The sequence below is a fragment of the Balaenoptera musculus genome, chromosome 12 (assembly GCF_009873245.2).
Source record: "Balaenoptera musculus isolate JJ_BM4_2016_0621 chromosome 12, mBalMus1.pri.v3, whole genome shotgun sequence".
Classification (NCBI taxonomy): domain Eukaryota; kingdom Metazoa; phylum Chordata; class Mammalia; order Artiodactyla; family Balaenopteridae; genus Balaenoptera; species Balaenoptera musculus.
This window is the reverse complement of record NC_045796.1, coordinates 51,449,933-51,476,547: the sequence shown is the minus strand read 5'-3', so window position 1 is coordinate 51,476,547 and position 26,615 is coordinate 51,449,933. Positions and strand designations below refer to the sequence as shown.

General features: G+C 46.2%; 1 protein-coding gene across 4 annotated transcripts in view; it reads left to right on the top strand.

Moving 5' to 3' along the window:
* The window catches only part of ARMC2 (armadillo repeat containing 2), a 249,466-nt gene that overhangs the window by 218,666 nt on the left and 4,185 nt on the right, over positions 1-26,615 (top strand). For all 4 annotated transcript variants that reach the window (XM_036872252.1, XM_036872251.1, XM_036872253.1 and 1 more), the window contains 5 exons: positions 8,982-9,297; positions 20,996-21,118; positions 21,431-21,544; positions 23,255-23,387; positions 23,740-23,900. In XM_036872252.1, the coding sequence (XP_036728147.1) occupies positions 8,982-9,297; positions 20,996-21,118; positions 21,431-21,544; positions 23,255-23,387; positions 23,740-23,900 (847 nt within the window). The remainder of the gene's footprint in view (positions 1-8,981; positions 9,298-20,995; positions 21,119-21,430; positions 21,545-23,254; positions 23,388-23,739; positions 23,901-26,615) is intronic.

Below are 26,615 nucleotides of genomic sequence, written 5' to 3'. Positions count from 1 at the left end.
GGAAAAAAAAAAAAAAAAAGAAATTGTTTGAGAAAATGTCAAAAGTAAAAATTGTTTTCCTGGTTTTTTTTTTTTTACATTATTCATATTCATCTCTTTTCAAGGGTAAAGTCTGACTTCAGCGTATGAGAATGGGTCTTTTTTGGAAAGTCCTTAATCTGTCTCTATTCAGTCAGTTGATAATGAAGGGTAGGAGGAGCATTTTCACTTTTATTTTCTACACATCTGTGTTGCGGGAATTATTTACAAGGAACATGGATTCACATTATTTTTAAACATGATATTATAAAAACAGTAGGTATTAAGGTGGTGAGATTTCTAATTCTTTCTTGATTTGAATCAGTGTCTCCTAAACTTGGGGAGCTTTAAAAATACAAGTTCTCACAGGGAACTCTACTCAGTACCCTCTGGTGACCTAAATGGGAAGGAAATCCAAGGAAGAGGGGATATATGTATACGTGTGGCTGATTCACTTTGCTGTACAGCAGAAACTAACACAATATTGTAAAGCAACTATACTCTAATAAAAAAAAATAAAATACATGTTCTCAGGCCCCACCTGGGAGATCTTGATTCAGATCTGGGACAGGGCTCAAGAACCTATTTTTAAGAGGCTCCACAGGTGATTCAAATGAAGAGCAGGTTTGAGAACCTGTGGTATAAATTATTAAGATGGCTCCTGAAAACAATTTTTTCCCCCATATCGACAGCAGAGGGTTTTCTACAAAACCTCAAGAGATTTTAAAGGGATTAAAAAAAAGCAGCCACACAGGGTCAGTCTTTCTCTACAGGCATATGGCTGAAACTGAATCTCCCTCACAAAGTAGGAACCAAATTAGCAAGACATGCCAGGTGTTAGTGTAGGTTTCGCCAGTGAGTGGTGATAACCACATGCCTTGTGCCTTTTGCAACAATAGCTGAGGAGCACTTTCTTAGCCAGAGAAAATGAGATGGGTCATTAGACCCTTCCAGGAATTTTCTCTGCCAGATTTGTGTCCAAACAAGTCATCCTGAGACCAAACCCAACTTGATAAGTAGGCCATCGCACCGATGGGGCTTCAGGCACTGGTCAGAGTGGGCTACGGGGAAAGGTGAGCACAGGTCCGTGGGACCCTTGAATTGGCTGTGGAAGGGAGGGCTCGTTATCCTCCGTTAGCTAGACAAGCACGAGCTGCTGTTGACTCATTTGTCAGTGAAACAACCACCAAGATTTATGTCTGCTTTGCGACATTTCAGTAGATAGCCATATCTTAACCGTGTAAGTTTGCAACAGATAAAGTCGAGGGCGATTTGTTCATTTTAAATAACGCATGGTTTGGTTTATAACACCCCTCTCCACGCACAGCCCTTCAGTGATGGGGGCATGTCAGAATATGATGGCTGTGGTATAAGCCAAGGGTTTCTAGTTCATCAACAGTCTCAGAGAAAAGGAATCCACTCCTCCCAGCTCTAATGAAGGACTTCCCCAAGGAGAACAAGGGAAACTTCTTTGGCTCATGTCTGTCTATGAGGTTGATTTGTCCAAGATCCACGGTCCAACTAGTAACTCCCAGTTCCCACACACACACACAGAACCTGAGACTGAAAAATGCAACACTTCAGTCAGCTGGGTGCAGTTTGTAAGCTAGACTCTAACATTAAGTAAAGCATCTATTTAGAATGCTGACTGAAATTCAATTAAATGGCAAATCTCATTTAGAAATAAGCACATATTGTATGCTTTATGGTATAAACTGCGTTTGGTACAACCAAATGCGCAAACAGATGGGCCTAGTGTCGAAGGCATGGGCAGGGGCCGGCCATAGCAGCCTTGCGAAGCAGACCTGCCTCAGGAGGTTCTCTGACGTCAGCGTTGCCACATTTAGCAGCTCAGCAAAATAAGTTTGGGTTTGCTTTTTTTGAAAAACGTGGAAGGATTTTCCCCCATTTCTTCTATAAATATCTGCTGGGCAGGAGATCTGGTAAAATGCCTCAAATAAGACTTATAAGACTGGCACTATTTTGCAAAGGTCACAGTCCAAAAGGAAAAACCTTTACCTACATTCCCATCACTTGTGTCCATTGAACAACTGTCTGTCTAACCCTCTCCACTTTTAGATATGGTCAACTTCTTGTGTTTCTTTTTTTAAACAGAACCTCCAAATGCAGGGCAATCATCAGCACCTCAGAGAACACTGTCTGGGAATCCCCCGACATGTCCTTGCTTGTGCTGCTTTTAAAGTCATGCCTCTCTCATTCCGTTTAGACCTCTTTCTGGGCAAGCAGCTGTCTCCAGCCATGATGAACAGTGTCTGATTTGGAGCGCTCAGGCAGCGTGATGTCGAAAACGAGACCTGGAATGTCTGGAGAGTATAGGCTGAAAGCAAAAACATCTGCCCTTTTTGGAGCTGTTCACCTCCAATGCAGCCACAGCCAAGGAGCAGGCCAGAGATAGCACGACCTCTCTCTCCCTCCCCTCCATCCTCTTTGGGGCCGGAGAGGATTGGTGAGGGAGGCGCCTCCACCCCTTCCCCTGGCGCCTTTATATGGTGACTTGGCTCCCCGCTTGCCCTCCGCCTCCTGCCTGGCAGGAGCGCGCCCTGTGGCTCTCTTCCCAGCCCCTCTGCAGGCACATTCCCAGTGGGTGCCGCGAGCGTTTGGCTGAGCTGGCTCCTTTTTTCGGCCTTGGCCTTGGTCTGTACCCCTGACCGGGCGGGCAGCACAATAAGCCCTTAGCTTGTTCATTCTTTCCAGCTCCTGCTGCTTTGCCCTTGTGGAACTGGCTCTTCCCCCCACTCAGCACGGAACCCAAATGTCTGATTTATGTCTGCTGACTTAAAAAAGAACTGAGCCCAGTGAAATTCTAGCATCGCCCTGGTGCTTTTGAGTGATAGCCGCATTCAGAAGCATACAGTGGGCGCTCAGTAAACGATTGTTGACGGAATGCGTAGATGGATGGAAGCATCAAGGATAACCTCTTCTGGTTTTTAAATGATTTTCTACTTAGATTCTGGTTTTGAGTCTCCAACATCTCAGATTCTTCCGCTTTGTGTGGCTCAGCACTTCAGCAAACCATTGACCCACTTTCAGTAGCCTAAGGTTAATTAGCATTTCTGCAGCACTGCAGTCTGTCTTCCCAATTGGTAAAATTTATCTGTTCTTCAAGCCACCTATAAGCTCAATTAATGTTGGGGTTTTGTTTGAGGGTGAGAAGTTGGATAAATGTTGCAAATTGCAAATCCTGATGGAGCTCTCAGATCCAGATCGCATGAGAACTTTTTAACCCAGATTTAAACAGGGCATCTTGATTAGTTTAATTTTCTGGTTAAGAGAGGGTTCCGATTTTAAGTACGTTTACAGCTCTTTCAATTTCAACCCATTCTTGAAAACCTTTCTCAAATGTTTTCCTTGACTTAGAAGAAGTAGTCCTCTCCCAAGTAAGTAATGGAGTCTGCTGAACATGGTTGATTCTTTCTGTGACAGCTCGATATGGTTCCTTCCCCATGGTCAACATGATGCACGTGGGCTATTTTAAGGGTTATTTTAAGGTACTACGGTAGGAAGGGTGTGGGAGTGGGGGAGGAGTGCGATCCCATTGATGGGCCGTGGGTGGGGAATAACGTGAGGCAATGTAGAAGTGGTCACATGGGGCCAGATGGTGCATTAGATGCTGGCTTTGGCATTTAATAGGCAGTGGATGTTCTTGAGCAAGGGGATGACATAAGAGCTGCGCTTCAAGAAGTGGAGTTGACCTTGGTCACAGAGGGAGGAGCCCATCAAGGGTCTCTGACAAGAGTCTACAGACGGGGGAGCCAGGGGTGATTTTGAAATGACGGGTTGGAGGGAGCTGGGTGACTGGTTGCTGAGGGGAGTGAGATAGGGAGGAATGGCAGATGCCTCTGGGGCTGAGCCTGGGGAAGATGAGCAGGTGCCCTGAGGTGCTTTTGGAATCCATCTGTGAGTACAGAAGTGAGTGTCCAAGTCCTGCCTCTTCTCTTCACCAGTGTGGGACTTTGGGGCCAGGGAGACTCTTGAAGCCTCAGTTTCTACTTCTCTGAGTAGGGGGGAATCTCCTCCATTGACTTCAGGCCAGTCTTTCTCACATGGAAAGTAACAGTCAACACGGGGGCTGCTGCTGGAACTTGACAGCGACCACTCTTTTCAGCAGTGTCCTGCTCCTTGTTTTGTTCCAGTTCATTTTATTTACAGGCCTGGGGAGCCCATTCAGATTGAGTAACGTGCTTGCTCATGAGGGCATAGCTTATGCTAAACCAAAGAGAACATCCCACAGGCTGTACCTGGGATGCACAGTTGAGTCAGGCTTTGTCCAGTAGGTGTACCTGTCTGAGCCCTGGTTGGCCGGACCTGTTGCTGGGCTGATTCCATTTCAAGCAAAATTAGAGTCGATATGAACTGGTTATACTAGACTGCCTTCTTAAAAAAGAAAAATAAGATTCTGTCTCCTGATTCATCTTCATTTTGCTGTTTCAAAACTACATAGTTGTGGTATGAATATGCAACTTTGTGTTCAGTTTAATAAGAAGGCTATAGAAGTGCAGTGTTGATTCATAGGTGGTTCTCAGATGTTGTCTAAGAATAAAGGAGAGCCTCTGTACCTCAGAGGAGAATGGCCCCTCGATGAAATCGTTTTCTGCAAATTGTTTCTCTACAGATTGATGATTTTGGCCTTTGCCTAATTTTTCAAATCTTTACAGGATTTTAATTAAGTGACGTTTGGTAGACTTGAGATAGATTGGGCTGTGGAACAATAAACAACCTCTCCGTAACACCGTCCAGGGGCAGTGCTCTGTGCGGCGCAGAGGCCACCCACAGGGAGCTAAGGGGCCCTGCTAAGCCCTCTTGGTCAGCCTCCTTGTTCCAGATTCCAGATGAGTCCAGACAAGCGCTGGCATGGGAGTAAGGAAACACCACCTCTGCCAGCCTCCTGTGAGACTGCTGCTCTTCTGGCCTATTCCCTCGATTCACAGAGAATATATCTGAGAGAGGGGATGGGGGGAGAAAAAAAAAAAAAAGATGCCTTAGCCAACCCTGAGAAAGAGGACAGAAACAGCAAGCATAGCAGTTGCTGGAAGTTTGGTGCTGCAATCTGCCAGCCCATTTGTTGATTCTGCATGCCATCCTTCAGTTGGCACCACTGCTGCCAGGAACCACCCCCTCCTTTTTCCATCTGAAGGAAGGGAGAGAGGTACTGCGGCAGGGTTAACTCTTCCTGCCCTGAAGCCTAGAGTTTCTTCTTCCCACATCAGGCTTAATAATCTGTGCCATGTTAGGACCCACAGAGATATTTGAATCAAAGAATTTTAGAAGTGGAAGGGGCCTGAGGGAATTTTTCAAACAAGAAAAGCAGCACTCAGTCTTCCCAGATTTGACCACATGTGACAGTGGGTAGAGGTCATTTGAATTATGAAGAATGAGGACCTCTAAGGAAACCTGCTTTTTTTTACCTGCAGCCAGGGATCTGGTCAGCAAATCAGCAGGGACAGGTGGAGGTGGTACCGGGTCAGAGAAGCCTTCTGAGTTAGACCAACCAGAAAAACAAACATCAGAGGTGGAGGTAAAGCAGCAGAGCTAGGAAGAGGGAGAAAGGAGAAAAAAATAGTCTAGCATCCTTCAGAAGACGGCAGTGACATTTTAGGAGGTAACTTGATTAGTCCTGGTAATGATTTAACCAATAGAATGCAATTATTTATCGTATTCTTTATGAAGTCATTTAAGAGCACTGATCATGTCTTTCCTGACTTGCTTAAAGTGCTTTTGTGGAAATAGGAGCACAATCCAGGGGATACAAGGAAGTCCAAAAATATTAGCCATAACTGCTGTCTAAGGCATGAGGGAGGTGGCTATCCAGATTGTGGAGATTGGGAACGTTTTGTTCAAATTAAAGAACTGCAAATTGTCACTTTTAGCGAAGTAGTTAATTTGTGTACCTAGGTGCTTGGAACAGTGCCTGGTGCATCATAAACACAATGTATTAGTTGCTGCTACTACTATGAGTAGTAATAGTAATTATTACAATTTTCAGAGGTAGGACTAGTGTAGAGTGTCTTTAATCAGAAATCTTGTATCAGTGTGTGTGAAAAGCTCATATTCCTCAATTTAGAAGATACAGTGGAATTTTCCTTCAGGGAGCCTAATTCTCAGAAATAGCCTCTGTCCTGGTTGGAAAATGGTCTGCTTTGTTGCTGGGTGTTGCCAGGGTGGAGGAGTGCTCTCCTTCCAGAGCCCAGGGAGGGGCCTGCACCATCGGGAATTACATGAAGTAACCATTGGTTCCACGCGAAGGGAGACTGGAGTATTGTAACGAAACTTTGTGTGCTTGGTTTAGATTTAAGGCCTACAGGCTTCGGCTTCTTTAGGGAACTGTCTGGTGATCAGACACAAACAAGGTGACCCCAGGCCATGGAAAGGGACTGCTCTAGGTCCTCTTTCTCAAGACATGCTCCTTTTGCCCGTGCCAACCCACCTGTGTTCCCCGCCACATCTCCGTTTTCATTCATTTTTCAAGGTTGAACTTCCCACGGTTAACGCTACTAACCTTTTATTGATAGTAAAGGGTTCTTAACAGTGCCTGAGGGGAGTTCCCTCGTGGTCCAGTGGTTGGGATTCGGCGCTCTCGTGGCCCGAGTTCAATCCCTGGTCGGAGAACTGAGATCCCACAAGCCACATGGTGCAGCCAAAAAAAACCCCCCCAAAACAGTGCCTGAATCATCACTCACCACAATCTGTGCTTTATCTGTTTTTTTTTTTTTTAATGAATTTACTTTTATTTTTATTTATTTTGGGCTGCGTTGGGTCTTCGTTGCTGTGCGCGGGGCTTGCTACTCTTCGTTGCGGTGTGCTGGCTTCTCATTGCGGTGGCTTCTCTTGTTGCGGAGCATGGGCTCTAGGTGTGCAGGCTCAGTAGTTGTGGCGCACGGGCTTAGTTGCTCTGTGGCATGTGGGATCTTCCCAGACCACGGCTCAAACCCGTGTCCCCCTGCATTGGCAGGTGGATTCTTAACCACTGAGCCACCAGGGAAGTCCCTGTGCTTTATCTGTTTTGTCTTAATTTTGCAACACAGTATTCCCCCCATTTTACAGATGAGTTAATCGAGTCACAAAGAAGCTAAGTGAAATGTGACGCAGGCTGCCTGGCTCTCTTGCTGGGAGTCGTAATCCCCTAGGGTGTCTAGCTTCTTCCTTATTAACCTTTCAGTCTTTGCTGTGTCCCCTCATGCATTAGCCTTGTCTTCTCAAGTCGATTCTGACTCTTCAGAGCACTTTGCCTTATCCTTGTTTGTGTGTGTGTATTTCCCCCAGACCCCAGCATTCAAAATATACCCAAGGACTAGCATTCCAGTTGGGGTGGGGGCAGGAGTGGGTACCCTGACTGGACCGCCTGCTGTGATTGGTTGCACACTGCCCAGCTGAGGGTTTTCCCCGTGTGAATGTATGAATGCTCTCCTGGGCCAGCGCATCGTGTTAGACTCCGTCCTTTCTTAATGTTGGCAAATGATTCCCAGCTTCACAAGCAGCAGCCTGGCTGCTTCTTCACCAGGGCCAGGGAAAACTTTCTCAGGAACAAGCAGGAACAAGTTGGTATTGGCGGAGCAGACCCAGGCAGACCCCAGTGTCTCGTCCTTTGTCCTGGATCACCCACTCTCTCTAGGCCACACACAGTGCTCAGTGCTGCTCCCATCCCCCAGGTCCCACCTGGAGAAAAACCAGCCCCGCCCTTTGCCCTTTGTCCCAGTTCCTTAAGGCTATTGCTGACCACAGATCTGATAAATTAGGGTTTATCAGAATCCCTCCTGGTGACATATTTACATTTAAAAGGAGATAATTCCTTTACTGCTCTGAAAGCAGGGTAGGTGAAGGAGGAGGTTTGTAAATAACAGGCCCCCCGTGAGAGGCATTGGTGTAGGAAGGACTCCAGGTCTGGGTAAAAATCCTGGGTTCAAATCCTGACTCCACCCCTCACTGGCTGTGACCAAGGCAGCTTCTCCAAGCCAGTTTCTTGTCTGTAAATAGCACAGCGCCTGCGCAGTGAGCATTAGCACTCTGGCCAGTTGTAGCCCCTCAGTAAGTGTTCCTTTAACAACCGAACTGGTATGTCTGCCCGCTGTTGTCAAATTAAGAACATAATTGTTTCTGTTTCTTCTTCAGTTGTACAGTGTTCTCAGCTTGGGATTTTTTAGAAACGTTTATTTATTGTGAAATATGGCTTATATACAGAAAAGTGCGCAAAACACATTTGTACCATTTAGCAAACAGTTATAAAAGTGTCAGGCATGTAACCACTACCCTGGTCAAGAAAGACAAATACTGCTTTAAAGTGGTGAACACTTTGTAACAGTGGTTCTCACCTGGGGGCCATTTTGCCCCCAGGGGACGTTGCAACATTTTCCGTTGTCGTATCTGGGGAAGTGCTTCTGGTATCTAGTAGGAAAGGAATGCCACTAAACATAAACAGCCCACCATAGCAAAGAATTATCCAGCCCCCAAAGTCAGCAGTGCCCAGGCTGAGAAACCCTGCTGTAACACAAGCTGATTAGCCACTATGGGGCAAACACCCGGTTTAGAAACACAGTGCTTCAGCAGGAGGTGAACTTTTAGGAAAAGATTTGGCTGCTCAAGAAACCTGTTTGGGTCAAGACTTAGATTTATATGACACATTGTTAGTAATGTCATCCCGCTCAACTAATTGTTCTCCAGGAAAAAAAAAAAAAAGGCCAGCCAGAATTTCAGATGAAGGATCTGAAGTTAATAGACCTTGCTAACAGCATCAGTCAGTTGTATTCTTTCATTGTTGCCAAATGCTTTTAATCTCCTCTGTCACTTTGCACCAATCTTGGGAATCAAATACTGTACAAGTCAGAAGAAGCCAGATGTGTTCCATTTTACTATTAATTAAATTGTGAATTAATTAAATACTGTCCTCTTCCCAACAACTTGTCCCAACCCCTTTGGTCTTGTGACTCTCTGTCTTTAATTTATTGCAGGATTTAGTCGTTCGTATTGTTTTTATTCTTGGCAACCTGACAGCGAAAAATAACCAGGCTCGTGAGCAGTTTTCCAAAGAGAAAGGGAGCATCCCAACTCTGCTGTCTTTATTCCATACGTTCTACACACTGGATCTGCATTCCCAGAAGCCCCTGGGGGAAGGAGAAGAGAGGCCCAAGGCGCCGAGGCCGGCCCAGGCGGAGGACGTGCTCATCAAGCTGACCCGCGTGCTCGCCAACCTGGCCATCCACCCGAGCGTGGGCCCAGCCATCGCCGCCCACCCGCGCATCGTGGGCCTGCTCCTCGCCATGCTGGGTAAGGAGCGAGGCCGCCTGGCGGCAAGGGCGTTGCCGGGAGATGGACCGGGGCTCGGGTGCCATGGGGGCTTTAGCAGTACAGTCGGCTCGCTTTAACAGGCCTTCTCAGCTGTGAAGGAAAATTCATTCCTTTTCTGTTCAGAACTGCCTCAAAAGTCATCCAGATTTTTTTTAAAAAAAGAAAAAAAGGAAGAAAATAGTAATACAAATTATTACTAAAACTCACTGAACTGTACAACTTAAAAGGGTGAATTTTATGGTATGTGAATTATATCACAATTTTTTTTGAAAGCATACCAATCAAATTGTAAAAAATTGGCCAAACTGTAAAAAATTGGCCAAACTAACCACAGAGTTTAAAATCTTAAATTTTTCCTGGGATAGTCCACACGATTAAAGTTTATTTATCTTTTTATTTTTTTCAGCTTTTTACATTATCAGTAATTATAGCCCCTAGTCATTCAGGTCCCATTCCCCCGCCCACCCCACATTAGTCAGTTGGAGCTGCCATAACAAAATGCTGCAGACTGGGTGGCTTAAGCAACACAAGTTTATTTCTCACAGCTCTGGAGGCTGGAAATCCAAGATCAAAGTGCCCGCTGACTCTGTTCTGGGGAGAGCCCTCTTCCTGGCTTGCAGGTGGCTGCATTCTCACTAAGTCTTCCTGTGGCTTTTCTTCAATGTGTGCATGTGCACATGGTAAAGAGAATGATCTTTCTCTTCTTATAAGACCACCCTATCAGATATGGACACCACCCTTATGACCTCATTTAACTTTACCTCCTAAAATCCCTGTCTCCAAAAATAATCACATTAGGGGGTCAGGGCTTCAACGTATGAATTTGGGGGAAGGGACACAATTCAATCAATAGTATTCTACCCCTGGTCCCCCAAATTCATGTCTTTCTCACATGCAAAATACATTCATTCCATCCCAACAGCCCCCCAAATTTTAACTCATTCCAACATCAACTCTAAAGTCTAAGGTCCAAAATCTCATTTAAATATCATCTAAATCAGATAGATATGATACATCCTGAGGAACAATTCCTTTTCTGCTTGAACCTGTGAAACCAGACAAGTTATATGCAAGATACAATGGTGGGACAGGCACAGGATAGACATTCCCATTCCAGAAGAGAGAAATAGGAAAAAAAAAGAAAGTGTGATGGGTCCCAAGCAAGTCCCAAACCTAGTAAGGCGAATTCCATCAGATCTTTTTTTTTTTAAAACAAATTTATTTATTTTATTTATTTATTTTTGGCTGCATTGGGTCTTCGTTGCTGCGTGTGGGCTTTCTCTAGTTGCGGCGAGCAGGGGCTACTCTTCGTTGCAGTGCGGGGGCTACTCTTTGTTGCGGTGCGTGGGCTTCTCATTGTGGTGGCTTCTCTTGTGAAGCCGGGCTCTAGGGGCGTGGACTTCAGTAGTTGTGGCATGCGAGCTCAGTAGTTGTGGCTCGCGGGCTCTAGAGCGCAGGCTCAGTAGTTGTGGCGCATGGGCTTAGCTGCTCCGCAGCATGTGGGATCTTCCCGGGCCAGGGCTCGAACCTGTGTCCCCTGCATTGGCAGGCGGATTCTTAACCACTGCACCACCAGGGAAGCCCCCATCACATCTTAAGGCTTGAGAATAATCCTCTTTGGTTAGATGCTTTGCCTTGCAGACCTGCTGGGGCAGTGGCCCTTCCTCCACAGCTCTGTCAGTTAGGCCACCAGGGCTCTGCAGGGCGGTCTTGCCCTCAAGGTTTTGGGGTGAAGGCCAGTGTGGCCTGTTGAAACTGAGGCAGTGGCCCTGGTGATCTCTGAATCACCACTGGGGTCATTCTCTTCTCTACTAGAAGAATAGTGCATATTCACAGCCAAATAGCTGTACACTCTGTCCTGTCAAATCCAAGGAGTCTGACAGCCTTCCTTCGTTTGGTCCTGTCTCAGCTCCTTCAGTTCAAATTGGCAGTGTTTCTGCTCACATAATCCTGTAAACTCTTTACTGAGTGATAGGCCAACCACACCCTTGGTGTTCTCTCCAGCACATACTTTCTTCTTTCTTGCAATATGGACGGGCTGAGAATTTTCCAAATCTTCAAGTTCTAGTTCCTTTTGCTTAACAACTCCTTCTTCAGTTCATCCCTCTCTTCTTATATGTTACTGTAAGCAGTCAGGAAGAGCCAAGCCTCTCCTTAAACACTTTGCTTGGAATTCTCAGCTAAATACCCAGTATCATTGCTCGCAAACTAGACCTTCCACAGAACACTAGAACACAAACAATTCAGCCAAATTCTTTGCCTCTTTATAACAAGGATCACCTTTCCTGCAGTTTCCAAGGAACTGTTCCTCCTTTCCATCTGAGACTTTGTCAGAGTGGCCTTTAATGTCCATCTTTCTAACAGCATTGTATTCATGATTATTTCTGTGTTCTCTAAGAAGATGGAAGCTTTCTCTCCAGCTCTCTCTTGTCTTTGAGCCTTTGCCAGAATCACCCTGTTGACAAAAAATTAATCAGTAGTGTGCTTCTCTGGTGGTGCAGTGGTTAAGAATCCTCCTGCCAATGCAGGGGACACGGGTTCGAGCCCTGGTCCGGGAAGATCCCACATGCCGCGGAGCAGCTAAGCCCATGCGCCACAACTACTGAGCCTGCGCTCTAGAGCCCGCGAGCCACAACTAGTGAGCCTGTGTGCCACAACTACTGAGCCCGTGTGTCACAATTACTGAAACCTGTGCGCCTAGAGCCCTTGCTCCGCAACAAGAGAAGCCACTGCAATGAGAAGCCCACTCACTGTAACAAAGAGTAGCCCCCGCTCGCCGCAACTAGAGAAAGCCCGCGTGCAGCAACGAAGACTCAACGCAGCCAAAAATGATAAATAAATAAATAAATAAATTTATATTGAAAAAAATCAGTGGATCAAAGAAAGAATTGGAAAATTTTATTCGAGCCAAATTTGAGGATTATAACCCAGGAAGAACATCTCAGAAAGCTCTGAGAACTGTTCCACTGGTTAGAAATCAAGGCACAGTTACATAAGTTATTTTGAGACAGAGGGCTGTACATCAAATGACGTGTTATTGACAGTTTACATAATCCAGATCTAAGCATCATCCTGGTGGGTCATGTGACCCCTTACGAGATCAAGAAGGGATGTTATCTTTTAAGGAGGGAGTCGTCTTGATGCTAGGAGAATGTTGCCCTTTATGGTTGAACAGGTATTCCTACCGATGGGAGAGGTTTGGTCGATGCATAAGGCAGATACACAAAGCACAGTGTGGGGAGAGAGGAGGCCAAAGAGCAGAGAAGAAGTTCTATGTTTAAATTTTTCTTGTCTTGCCGTAAAATATGAATTTTATTTCACAACCTTTAACATCCGTATTTCTTGTATACATCTCAGAACTCCTCCAGCCTCTACCCATTACCCAGTTCCAAAGCCGCCTCCATACTTTTAGGTATTTGTTACAGTAGCACCTCACTGCTAGGCACCCAAACCTGTCTCAGTCTGTTTAGGGTGCCAGAACAAAATAGCATAGGCTGGGTGGCTCAAACAACAGACACTTTCTCACACTTCTGGAGGCTGAAAGTCTGAGATCAGGGTGCCGGCGTGGTTGGTTCTGGTGAGGCCTCTCTTCCTGGCCTATAGATGGCTGCCTTCTCTCTCTCTTCCTCTTCTTCTAATGCCACCAATCCTATTGGATAAGGACTCCACCCTTAGGATCTCATCTAACCCTAATTACCTCCTAACAGCCCTACCTCCAAATACAGGCACATTAGAGGTGAGGGCTTCAACATACAAATTTGGGAGGGGCACAGTTCAGTCCATAGCAACCCCCCTTCCACTTTTTAGGCCTTGTCATTTCCCATGGGCACCTCTGCCTACCAGTGTGCAAGGAAATTGACTGCCATCTAGAGTGATCTACTTCGCCACTACTTACTAGACTCTGAAAGATTGTGTTGTTGTGGAAGAAGCATTCATGCCTGAAGAAAATGATGTTTTGGGGTAATCTTTGAACTTTGCCCCTTTGCTACTCATTTATTGAGTCTTCACTGCATAATCAGTCCTATGCTGTATGTTAAAAGAGGTTTGTCTTAGTTTGCTCAGGATGCCATAACAAAATACCACAGACTGGGTAGCTTAAACAATAGAAATCTATTTCTCACAGTCTGTAGGCTGGAATTCCAAGGTCAAGGTGCCAGCAGGGTTGGTGTCTGGTGAGAATCCTCTTTCTGGCTTGTATATGGCCACCTTCTTGCTGTGTCCTCACATGGTGGAGAGAGAGCTCTGGTGTCTCCTCCTTTTCTTACAAGGGCACCAGCCCTGTCGGATGAGGGCCCCACCTTTACAACCTCATTTAACTTTTATCACCTCACAGGTCCTATGTCCAAATATAGTCACATTGCGGGGTAGGGCTTCAACATATGAATTTGGAGGGGAACACAAGCACTCAGGCCAGCACAACGTTTAAAAAAGTATAGGTTGGTATCTGCTTTCAAGGAACTCAGGGTGCATGGTGGAGGAATATCAGGTGTATAGACAAGAAGCTTATGAAAAGTGCCAGCAGCAAGGGGTACACAGAACATGAAAGCTGAGAGGACAGAGCCGCAGAGCCCAGCTTTTGGTGTGTGGGAGTGAAAGTGACTGTGCCTTCCCTTGTTGTGGAGCTGTGTAATTTATTTTTATTTTATTTATTTATTTAATTTTTTAATAAACTTATTTATTTATTTATTTTTGGCTGTGTTGGGCCCTCGTTGCTGTGCGCGGGCCCTCTCCAGTTGCGGCGAGCGGGGGCTACCCCTCGCCGCGGTGTGTGGGCCTCTCATCGTCGTGGCCTCTCCCGCTGCGGAGCACGGGCCCCAGGCGCGCAGGCCCCAGCAGCCATGGCACGTGGCCCCAGCAGTTGTGGCCCGCAGGCCCCAGAGCTCAGGCTCAGCAGTTGTGGAGCACGGGCCTAGCTGCTCCGCGGCATGTGGGACCCTCCCGGGTCAGGGCCTGAACCCGTGTCCCCAGCGTTGGCAGGCAGACTCCCAACCACTGCGCCACCAGGGAAGCCCTATTTTATTTATTTTTTAACTGGGGTATAATTGGCCAAAAACATTATGTTAGTTCCAGGTACACAACATAGTGATTTGATATTTCTATACATTACAAAATGATCACCATCAGAGCCGCGCAGTTTAAGAAGCATGTTCACATCTGTTACCTCACAGCAGCTGTGTGAGAGTAGGTTGTTGTTATTTTAGCCATTTCACAGAGGAGGAAACAGGCTTAGTGAGATAAAGTGACTTTTAGAGGTCACAAAGTTAGTAAGTGACAGGGTTACTCTGCACGTTGCTGATCCTTTTTTTTTTTGTTTTTTTAAAAATGTTTATTTATTTATTGGGCTCTGCGGGGTCTTAGTTGAGGCACGCAAGATCTTTGTTGCTGCACGTGGGATCTTAGTTCCCTGACTAGGGATCAAGCCCAGGCCCCCTGCATTGGGAGCTCCGAGTCTTAGCCACTGGACCACCAGGGAAGTCCCTACATGTTGCTGGTCTTAAGGAAGGATTATTAAATTCTGACTGAGGTCTTTCCTTGTGACTTATCACTTCCACATGATAACTCAAAAACCTACACATTTAGTGTGGGACTCTCTTCCAAGCTGCTGACTGCACATTAAACCGTCTGTGCCAACCTACATCGAGCTGTTCCAGAAATTCAGTTTCTCTAACAACCTCAGAACTTTCAGCACCTGGACCATACTATCTCCCTGTCTTCTGATGATCCTTCTGCATCTGGAGGATCAGTTCTTCTCCACCCAGAAGTCAGGGATCCAGCTGCCTCAGAGTCAGCTATGGGGCTTATTAAAATACCCTTTCCAGTTTCTGGTCTTACCCAGAAAAAGGCTTTACCTGCAGGACGGTTTTAGGGTCTTGAAATATGCATTTCAACTACTCCCCTGCCCCCAGGTGATTCTTCTGCCCCTTAAATGTTGAAACCCACTGCTCAGAGAATCACCTTTAGCCTCTCTGGCTAGTGAGGCGCTGCCAGGTGGCTGAAACCCACCTGGTGAGTTCTCATCGGCTGGCAGGCCAAATCGCTTCACCTGACTGTAGCTACCTGGGGAGAGCCTGAGGACCTGCCCTTAGACACCTGGACACATCACTGTGGATAGTCAAGTTAAGGAATAAAGCTCTGCATGATTCATTTTCCTGCAATTATTAATATCCACATGTGAAGTGAGAAAATTCCTGGTCTTATATGTATTTTCTGAGCTTAGAAATTACATTTCTACCTATGAACTAAAGGTACAATGGATAATTTGTGTTTGACTTCTAGGAAACTGATGCTTTGGAGGCAGAAGAAAGGCTGAGAAGCAGATTTGGCCAGAGCTGAAAGGGTTAACCAGGGGGCCCTGGCTAGAGTCCTTAGGAGGCTAGGGCCTGTCCCCTCCGTTCCTCCATCACCAAGTCCTCTGGGAGGGTAGGTGCTCTGTCTTGGTCACTGGGGGATTCCCATGTGAGGTCTCCCCAGTGCACCCTCTTGAGGTTACTGTCACTCGGGAATAGCCTACTTTCTTTCTTTTGCTCTAAAGCGATCAGTGAAACTCAAATCTGGTACTTCGCAAACTTCTTTGTGCATAGAATCATGCAGGGAGCTTATGAAAGACACAGATTCTTCACCCTACCCTCAGAGGTGGTGACTGATCAAGTGAGGTGTGGAGCCCAGGAGTCTGTGTTTTTTAAAGCTCCCTGGCTGGTCCTGATGTGGGTGGTGGCAGGTCTCACTTGAGAATGCTTCAGTCTCTGCATGTTAGAGCTCAGTGCCATCTGAGGTTAAGCCCAAGTGAAGAAACCCTTCTCTCTAGCCTGCCATGCTGGGCAGTTGTTTGGGCAGGCAGTGGGATCCCTTGTCTGTTTTATCTCCTGAACGATTTGACCTGCCACGAAAAGCTTTAGTGGGGTGAAGTCACCCCGACAGAGGATCATACGCCTCCACCCTCCTCCCCTTGGCAGCTCAGCTGCAGGGATAAATGTCCTGAGCCCTACGAGGCCCCCCTAAACTGGTCTCTGCTGGTTCCTATCTGGAGTCTCTGCATCAGTGCAGAAGGGCGATCAGATCCTGGGAGAGGGAGCTGGTCTTCAGAGCGCCTGCCTCCCTTAGCCAGCCTGGTAGTGGCTTTGGAAAGCAGGCCAGGGCCGGCTTGACTCTGACCTGCTCACTTGCCTGAGGGCAAGGCAGCTGTTGCCCTGTTAGTCCCCAGTGCTCGCTTAGTCCTCACTCCTCCCAGCCTGACGGCTTTGCTGCACTGCACCCTCCCCCCAGGCACGTGGGAAAGGCATCCCTTGGGACCTGGTCCTCCACCTCTCCCCAGCCCTACTCCCCTCACAGAGGAGTTGCTTGTACCCCAGGACTCGCCTCCAGAGGCCAGTCTCATTGCAGAGGGTCTTTTAAAATCAAAAATATTTCTAGTAAGGACCAGCCTCCTCAGCAAGCGCCCAGATGCAGCGATTTGCTGCCTCAGTGGAATCCCCAAATTCCAGATTCTCTTATATTCATGAGTCAGCTACAGAGGGCTGTGTGGGTGTCTTGTGCTCTTTGAAGGCAAATTATTGCCCCAACTGGCTCTAATAGGCACTCAGCAAGATGCTGTGGAAAGAGCAGGATGGTGGAGTCAGGCAGACCTGGGTTCACATGTCTGCTCTATGAAATCAGGCAAGGTATTTAATTTCTCTCAGCCTCAATGTTCTCATCTGGGAGGAGAAAATGGGATATTAGGAGGCTGCTATGGACTAAACTGTGTCCCTCAAATTCGTGTGTTGAAGCGCTAACCCCCAGTGTGACGGGAAAAGATTAGGTTTAGATGAGGACACAGAGAGAAAGCAGCCACCCGCAAGCCAGGAAGGGCCTCACCAGAGCCCAACCGGACTGGCCCCCTGACCTGGGACTTTTCGCCTCCAGAGCTGTTAAGTGATTTCCTGTTGTTTAAGCCACTCAGTTTACGGCATTCTGTTACGGCAGCCTGAGCTGACTGAGGCAGGTGCACCTTTAGAGTATTAATTATTGTGGGTTTAAATGTAAGTGCATTTAAAGCGTTATTAATAAATAACTTCTGTGGGGTTAAATGCATGGAAAGTGCTTGGTGCTATTCATGATAGATGCCTAGTAGCTGTGAATGTCTCTCCTCTTGCCCCGGATGCCAGACGTTATTCCTGCTCCCAAACGTGAGGTCCTACAGGGGGTGGTGACACATGAGAGCTACATTCCTTTTTCTGGGCAAACTAATAAATTCTCCTACCAAGGCAAGAGAAAAAAAAACAGATCCCTAGACACTGCCCAAGATCTTTTGTCATCAGTCCAGGGATGGAGGGAACCAGGGATGAGACTTCCTCTTTGCTAAGTTTTAGACATTCACTCAAGCCATTCCCCATGAGCCATCATTCTGGATAGCCCTCCTGTTCATTAACAGATGTTTATTTAGCACCCACAGTGTGCCACGCGCTTTTATAAGCCCTTTACAAGTATTAACACATTTAAACTTTGTGACAAATCTGTAATGTAGGTGCAGTTATTATCCCACTTTGCAGACAAGGAAACTGAGGCCCAAGGAAGTTAAATGACTTGAACAAGGCCACACAGCCAGCAGGTAGAAGATCAGAATTCCAGCTCCAGAGTCCCAGCGAAGCAAGCGAGGATACTTTTGGGGGTCCTGTGTCCCTACTTTTACCTTGCCTCCCTCAAAAACACCTGGGATCTTTTTACAGATCTCCTAGAAACCTGAGGCCACTAGGGTATTTCCTTGCTGTAGAATCCATACTGAAGTTCAAGATAATTCTGTTCTTTATTCCCTTCCCCTGTATTTAAACTAACAAACCAGGCAATTAGGGCCTCATTTATTCTTTCTTTCTCCAGGTATTCATTGAGTGTCTACCAGGTACTGGACCCATGCTGGCTGCTGTGGGTGGAGGAACCACTGGCTGAAGGGCCAGTGTGTGTTTTCTGTAGCCAAATGCCTGAATTTCCCTTTGAATAGAGTAAGCTGTAAAAAGGTCATTCTCTTTAACGAAAAGAAGGCCAAAAGGAGAGAGAATTAAATCAGAGAATGTAAGAGCTAGCACAGTCCTCCTGCTCAGCTCACAGCCTCCCTCTTATCCCTGAGGAACTTTGGTTTCATACAAGAGATAAAAGGCCCTTCCTTACTCATAAAAAAGAATGAAATTTTGCCATTCGCAGCAACACGGAGGGACCTAGAGGGTATTATACTAAGTGAAATAAGTCAGACAGAGAAAGTCATACTGTAATGATTTCACTTATATGTGGAATCTAAAAAAAGAAAACAAACAAATGAAGACAACAAAACAGAAATAGACTCATAGAGATAGAGAACTAACTAGTTGTTACCAGTAGGCAGAGGGAAGGGGGAGGGGCAAGATGGGGTAGGGGATTGAGGTACAAGCTACTGTGTATAAAATAAATAAGCAACGAGGATATATTGTACAGTGCAGGGAGTATAGCCAATATTTTATAATAACTTTAAATGGAGTATAATTTGTAAAAATATTGAATCACTGTGTTCTATACCTGAGGTAATATTGTTTATCAACTATACTTCAATTTTTTAAAAAAAGAGGTACAAGGCACTTCTTAACCAATAAAACCCAGTGGGCAAATCAGGGCCCAAGACATGCATGGACACTGAGGTTATTCCCCCCCAGGCTGGGGAAGGGCTTCCCAGGCAGGCGGTGACCCACGGCTGGGTGGAGAGGGAAGTGAATGTACTCCAGGCATGGGGCAGGGCAGGGGGTGGGGTGGAGGGGGCGTGTGCAGGGTCAGAGGTGAGAGGCAGAGGCTGCTATATATCGAGCTTAGTATAACCAGACTCCTGGCGTTTTCCTCTGACTCCCAGACCCATATGTCCAACTGCCTTACCTAATCTCATCAACTGTGGATACTTGAGAAGCACCTCAAGATGTCTAACTCATGGCCTTTCCTCCACCTGGCCCTTCTTCCCATTAATTCAGAGTATGGGATTGCCGTCCATCCAATTGTGTAATCCAGAAACCCAGAGCTCATTCTGAGTGATTCCTCTCCCTCATCCCCCAATCCAGTCTTCACCACATACTGTCCGTTTTCCTCCCTAAATAGTTTTCCAGCCTGGCCTCCCTGTTCCATCTCCACCGTCACCCCAGCCTCAGCTTTGTTATTTGCCATCTGGAACGCCACAGGAGGTTCCTGACGGGCATCCCTGCATCTGCCCTTCTCTGCACTGTGGTCTCAGTCACCAGGAGATGAGTCTGGAGGCTGAGTGGAAGGCAGGGACAAAATAACTAAGGGTCTTATGTGCTCAGCTAAAGGGTTCATTCATTCATTCATTCTTGCATTCAGCAACCACTTATTTTTTTTTTTTACAACAATGAAGTTTATTATTATTATTATTTTGCTTCAAAAATTTATCATCTAGGCTTTATTCTGATCCACCCCAAGACACTGAAATGCTACAGTTTTCTGTTTTGTTAGTCGGTATTTCCAGGGGGAATTCCAGAGGGAATGATTTCTTTTCTTTTTTAAATTTTTTATTGGAGTATAGTTAATTTACAATATTGTGTTTATATATATGCACACATCCACTCTTTTTTGGGTTCCTTTCCCATGTAGGTCATTACAGAGTATTGAGTAGAGTTCCCTGTGCTGTACAGTAGGTTCTCATTAGTTATCTATCGAGCACCGCTCTGTGCGGACACTGTTCCGGATGCTGGGAATGCAGTGATGGATAAAACAAGTCCCAAGTCTTGTGGAGCTTACACCTTAGAGCTGGAAGACAGGCATTAAACACATAACAGGTCACATGTGTTACAGAGAAGAGGGGGAGGGGAAAGTGAGTAACAGTGCTATTTTATATAGGGTGGCTGAGGAAAGTATGTCCAATAAGGTGACAGCTAAGCAACAGCCCAAAGGACATGAGGAGTGAGCCAGGATAACTGGAGGAAGGAATATTGCAGACAGGGAGACTAGCAGTGCAGAGGTTCTTGGGCAGGATCAGGCTGACATGCTCAAAAAGAGCAAGAAGACTGGTGAGGTTGGCGTGGGGATGGGGGGAGCTGGGGGCTGGAGCAGCAAATGAGGCCGGGGAGGTAAGGACTGGGGCAGCTGGGTCAGGCCTGTGGGCCGGATGAGATGAGTGGTGATATCTGAGTGACTTTTAAAGGACCACCATGTTGAGGACAGGCTCAGAGAGGCAAAGGCAGAAGAAGAGAAGCCAGTGAGGAGGTGAAAGATGGACTAGGTGGTAGCAGAGGAGCTGAGAGGCGATCAGACGGCGTGTTTCGAAGGCAGCGTTGATAGGAGTTATAGATGGATTATGACCTGAGGGCCATTCTTTCGGGAGGGGGGCAGGTCTGGGGAACAGACTTCCAGGGTGGGGGGCCCGGGGGAGCTCTGGGTCAGGGCAAACAAGCTCTGCTCACTGGTGTTGGCACCTTTGTACACAGGAACTAGATCAGCCTGACTTTTCCAGACCCTTGGCTGGAGGGACTGAGCTTAGAGTGTTCCAAGCCCTGGCCCAGAGTGGTCCGCTGCCTTTGGCGCATTTCCCTGCAGGAAGAGTCATGGGAAGTAAAGCAGCAAACGGCAAGGGCAAATACTGCCCTCCTATACAGCTCTTGCCCGGGACAACGGCTTGTCCCTGCCACTGCTGGGGCTGCAGTGAGTCTTTGACACCCTTGTCCTCACTTTATTTCAGAATCTAAGTCCATTGATGATTGTGAGGAGCTGGTGATCAATACTACGGCGACGATCAACAACTTATCTTACTACCAAGTGAAGAATTCCATAATTCAAGACAAAAAGCTATATATTGCTGAATGTAAGGCTCAGAGTTGGGTTTGGGTAGATGCATGTTCATTTAAGGTTTTGACTTTACTAACTAAACACAGAACTGGAGGCATTTATATTTTCTGATTTCTGGTACTACTATCTAAGAGCCTGATTTAATTCTAAGAAAGTTGAATACGGGGACACATTAGTTTCTTAGTTCCGGCTAAAGCCCCCTATAGTTGGAATTTTATTATCATTTTAAAAATTAAAATTATCAGTATTTAGCATGATATTGGTTTCTAATAGCCTTTAAATTGAAACTTAAATTCACTTATTTTATTTCTCTGGTCGCAAAACCCAGTGCTCTTAAAGCTCCTTGTGAGTCACAACATGGATGGAATCCTGGAGGCTGTACGTGTTTTTGGAAATCTCTCCCAGGATCATGACATCTGTGATTTCATTGTGCAGAGAAATGGTGAGTTAATGACACTCACATTCATAAACAGGTATGTCTTGCCAATAAACAGCTGAGCGGTTTTGCAGCTTGGGTCATGACAATGTGATACTTGTTTCTGCTTTGGGACAAGTGGTGCCTCACATTCTGTTCCGTCCATCCGTAAGGCTCTCAGCTCAGGATGCCAAGACGGACCTAGGCTGCGTTCTTAGCGTTTCCCTCTCCTTCGTAAGTGGTCTTCTGAGGTTTGAGATGGCGCGTGTGTGCCTGTGTGTGTGTGCGTTTGTGTGTGTTTAAGGGAGACAAGTAATCTGTACACATCATTTCTGTCCATGGGAATGGACTGAAAGGACATTCTCCATCATGTACTGGAATGTCTATTATAGTACTGCTTGTAATAGTGAAAAATGGAAATAACCTAAATGTCCATCAACAGGTAAGAGGATAAATACATTACAGTATATTCATGCAACCAAGCTTCTACAGCAATGAAAATGAATGGGCTAGAAGTTCATGTATCACCATGCGTCAACCTCAAACGTGTAATATAGGAGCAAAAAGGCTAGTAATTGGAGGACATGTGAAATAATGCCATTAATATAGTTTTAAAACCTGCAAAACAATCTTGGGTATTATTTATGTAATACTCACGTGGTAATGGAATAAGGTATAAATGTAGTTGGAAATGATAAACTCCACATTTAAGACAAAGTTACATTTGAATGGTTGCCCCCAAATATAAAATTGAATCTGTAATGTTTTATTTCTTAAAGTGGGTAGCAGGTACACAAGAGTGTATACTAAACATACTGTTTGTATGTCTTAAGTATTTCATGTAAAAACAGTAAAAAAATACCTATTTATGTTCGTGATAGAAACTTTGGATAACACAGATTAAAAAAAACACTACCCCAGAGATAACTGTTGACATTTTAGTGTATATTCTTTAGACTCTTAAAAACACACTTACATGTGATGCAGCCTTTGCCAGGCTCACTCTGTGACACATCAGTAGGCCAAGGTCAGCACAGGGTGGCCACCTCTCAGGTGAGCAGTAGAACAGAGCACACACCTTATTCATTCTCCCCCAACCCTTTGCCCAGCCCCTGCTTGGGGATGAGAAGACAGGACAAACAGTTCCATTTCTAGGAGTAAGGGAAGGCTGGGAGCCTGTCCTGATATGAGACATCCCCTACCCTGGAAGTCCGGCCTCACTACAGGCTTGTTTCCTGCGGTCTGAGCGAGTCTTCTCTTACAAGCTGTGGCCCTGGAAGACTTCCAGGAAGATCTCCACTGGAGCCAGTGCTCCCCTCTCCCAGGGCTGTGTATTTAAAGAAACTTGCTGCTGGAGGTTCATAAGGGCCCTGGAGAACAACCAGAAGTTAGAGATGAAATGAATGGCACCTGTGTGATTGGAAGGCCGTGGTACCCTCCTCTCCATGGGCGGGGGCTCTACCACTGCCTGGGAGGGGGAGCTGATGCCTGCGTCAGATACAGCAATATCAGGAGACAGGGGGCCTGGGGGGCGGGGAGCAGGTTCTGAAGTGGTGGATGTTGGGGAAGGCGCTTCTGAGCAGCGGGTGAAGTCCGCTTAGGAAGAGTGGACCGAGTCCCCTAGCAGGGTTTCCAGTTTTGCAAGCTGCTCCCCATTTCCCCTTTGCCATTTGAGAAATGAAATACAGCTGGGGCCCCTGAGCTTTACTGGCCTGCATTCGTTCTCTGCCCTCCCAGTTCACAAGTTCATGATTGCTCTGCTGGATGCTAAGCATCAGGATATTTGCTTTTCTGCCTGTGGTGTTCTTCTAAATCTCACCGTGGATAAAGACAAGCGTGTCATCCTAAAAGAAGGAGGTGGCATTAAAAAGTAAGTTCAAGGCATGGAGTCCTGACTCTGTCAGGATTCAGAGGACATAGTTTTCCGGGGAGCTTAGGTCCCTCTCCTCATTTCTCCCAGGCAGAGGTATTTCAACATTTGGAAGTGCCAAGCTAGGGCTAAAGAGGGGATTTAGGTTCCATTGGATGTTTAAAGTAATTCAGAAGTAGGTTATTGCTACTTTAGAGCTGCTTAAATTTGTAGATATGAAATTACTTTTAATAACACTGAATTATATATAATGCATATGAAATATCACAGAAAGTTAAGCGTCATGTTAAAAATATAAAAATTAAAGAGATCCTGTCCTAATAACTTCTTAATTTGACTTTTATTAACTCAGGTTAGTGGATTGTTTAAGGGATTTTGGTCCCACTGATTGGCAGCTGGCCTGCTTGGTGTGCAAAACTTTATGGAACTTCAGTGAAAATATCACCAGTGCTTCGTCATGTTTTGGAGATGAGGCCGCCAACACACTCTTAGTCCTGCTCTCATCGTTTTTAGGTAAGACTCCTGACTGTGAGTCTGTGAGTTTTATCAAAATGAGAAAAATTTTTTTTCTGTGACCTGTATGGATAAAGATTGGTAGGCATTTGGGTAGCTTTGTTTCTATAAGTAACAAGAGCATGTTAAAGATTATTATAATTTGGAGCTCTCTGGAAGAGGCTGAATGTTATTTACAGTGGGATGCAAGGACTTTTAACTCATTGCCTGATGTCATGATTTCTTCTGTGGCTTTTCCCCCTTGTTTGCATTTTCTGTAAACTGCATAAATAGAAGATCTAGGCATAAATGTACTGCTGTTGTTTAAAAAGTATATAGACGTTGTCATAATTGAGAAAATATGGCTAAAAGTTACTCTGAATTAAGTCACACTTTTCATGAACCCGTACGTTTTGATTAGCATCTATGTTAACTATGGGAGGGAGGGTCTGTGAAACTATGTGACATGACAGTGGGGCCTTACATTGAACGGTGGGAAATCACTGATACAAACCAAAGGAAAGATGAGAGTGTCTTACCTCGAAAAATGTCTATTTTTAGGATAATTTTTTCATCCTGGGTTAGGTCTAACAGCAGTGGTTTGGGTCAGTAAATGAGTTGAGTGTTTAAATAATCTCTTTTCCAAAACGGAGGTGTCCCTACCATTGCCTAGGCACTGTGCTGGATCCGCAAGGTCGTGTGGAAAGACTCGGTTTGACTCAGAGGCTGTGGATTCAAATCCAGCCTCTCTCGGGGGGTGGGGGGGTGTGACTCGACAGGAGAATCTCTCAGAACCTGTCTTTTCGTCTGTAAAATGGGGACGTGATATCCCTGCCCTGTTGCAGGGAGTCGTGAGAATCAAACAAGCATCCTAAGAACACTCCGGGAAGACCAGAAGGCTGTAGTCAGACAATTCTGAGTTAAGGCCTCGCTTTATCATGTACAAGCTTTTAACCTTGGGCTTAACCTCTCTGAGCTTATATTTTCTCATGTCTAAGATGGGGATGATTGATGTCCACTTTGCAGACTTGTAAGGATAATAAATGAGCAGACCTGTACAAAGAACCTGATACAGAGCCTGACACATAGCAAGGCCTCAAATCACGGTTGTGAAAGTGCTTCATAAACGCTGTGTCGTAACAATATGTTATTAAACAGGAACTCGGAACCTGAAGCTATTTGAAAGAATCGGGTGTGCTAGGTTGATGTGAAATTTGCTTTTTTCCAGGTAAATAAAATTTTGCGTAAGAGTAGGAAAAATGAGCATGACCTTAAATCATTGAGGTTCACAGTCTGCTCCGTGCACATGAAGCTTTCTCAGGTTGCCGGGAGCAGAAGCGTGCTCAGCTTGCCTTAATTCAGTTCTCAGCTGTGGCAGAACATTGCAATCAGCTGTGGAATTAAAAAACAAAAACAACAACAAAAAAACACTTGTCTTGGCCCCATCCCCAGGAATTGATTCAGGTGCTCTGGGTGGGAGGCTGATTATCTGCATCATTAAAAAGTTCCACAGGTGAGACTGCTCTTTCAGGCAGCACTGAGAACCTCTGCCCTGGTTAATGAAGGAGTTGAAGGAGAGGATGTCCGGGAAAGAAGGAAGCCGGGAGACAAGCGCATCGCCCAGAGCCTGCTGGACAGGCACTCAGGACCAGGAAGGTTGTTCCAGGTGGAAGCAGAGACCCCGAGCGGCACCCTCAGTAGCGGGCGTCATCTGCTCCACCCTGCTGAGACCCAGCCGTGCTCTGTCTCAGTTCTTGTAGGAAAAGTCCTTCCTCCCCCTCGTTCCCTCTAGGCTCCTGCATGGCCATGGCTTCAGCTGCCTCGAGGCTGCTTCTTGCCGCGCTCCGTGAGTGGGACTCTGTCTCCTCTGTTGTTGGCATGACTTTCTGTGTCCCACTGGGGAGATGTGACTGGTTCTGTGAGTCACTCTCCTGGGGTGTCGGGCTTCCGTGCCTCAGGCAGCAGCTGCCTCGACCACAGGCTGTCTGTGGGTTCCTTTGGCACCTCAGTCTGGGGCAGTCAATGATATATAACAAAATGGTGGGGCCGTGTGGCACCTTGAAGGGATGTGGGCACGGCCGGCTGCGCGGCAGGGGGCAGCACACCGGGGGGGCACTCGACTGTAATGGGCTTGTTCCTACCTCTTCCCGCCCCCAACCTTCCCTACAGCCGGGTTGGGCTTCTCATGCTAGTAACCTTGTACCTTTGCTCGTGCCGTATCCCTTACCTACCTGGCCCAATGCTGCTGGTCCTTGCAGGCCCTTCCCATGAGCTTTTCAAGCCCATGGTCATAGGAAGTCTATACTACTTACATAGCAATTAATCGTGAGCTGTGTAACTTGTTCTGTATTATTGTTTTGTAACTTTTCTCTTTTTTCCCCACTCCAGTGGAGCCACTTTAGGGGAAGGATATTGCCTTGTGCAAAGCAGGTTCTTGATGCTTGTGGATTAACTGACAATAGTGGTTATCTTTAATAGTGCTGTATACTCTTAAAAGCACGTTCATTCTATCCTTGTAAGATCTCTCTAAGGTAATCAGCTAGGTGACAGATGAGGTAGGTAGGTCTAGGAGGGTTAGGTGACTTGTCTAAGATCATACTGTAGCAAGGCCAGGGCTCTTCATCAGAAAGTAAACATCTAGCCCCTGTGTTTTTCTGCTGTTCCATTACATAGTATACCCTTACCCTACCCCACCGTGGAGGGGGACAGAGGCATGGGTAACAAAAATCAACATAG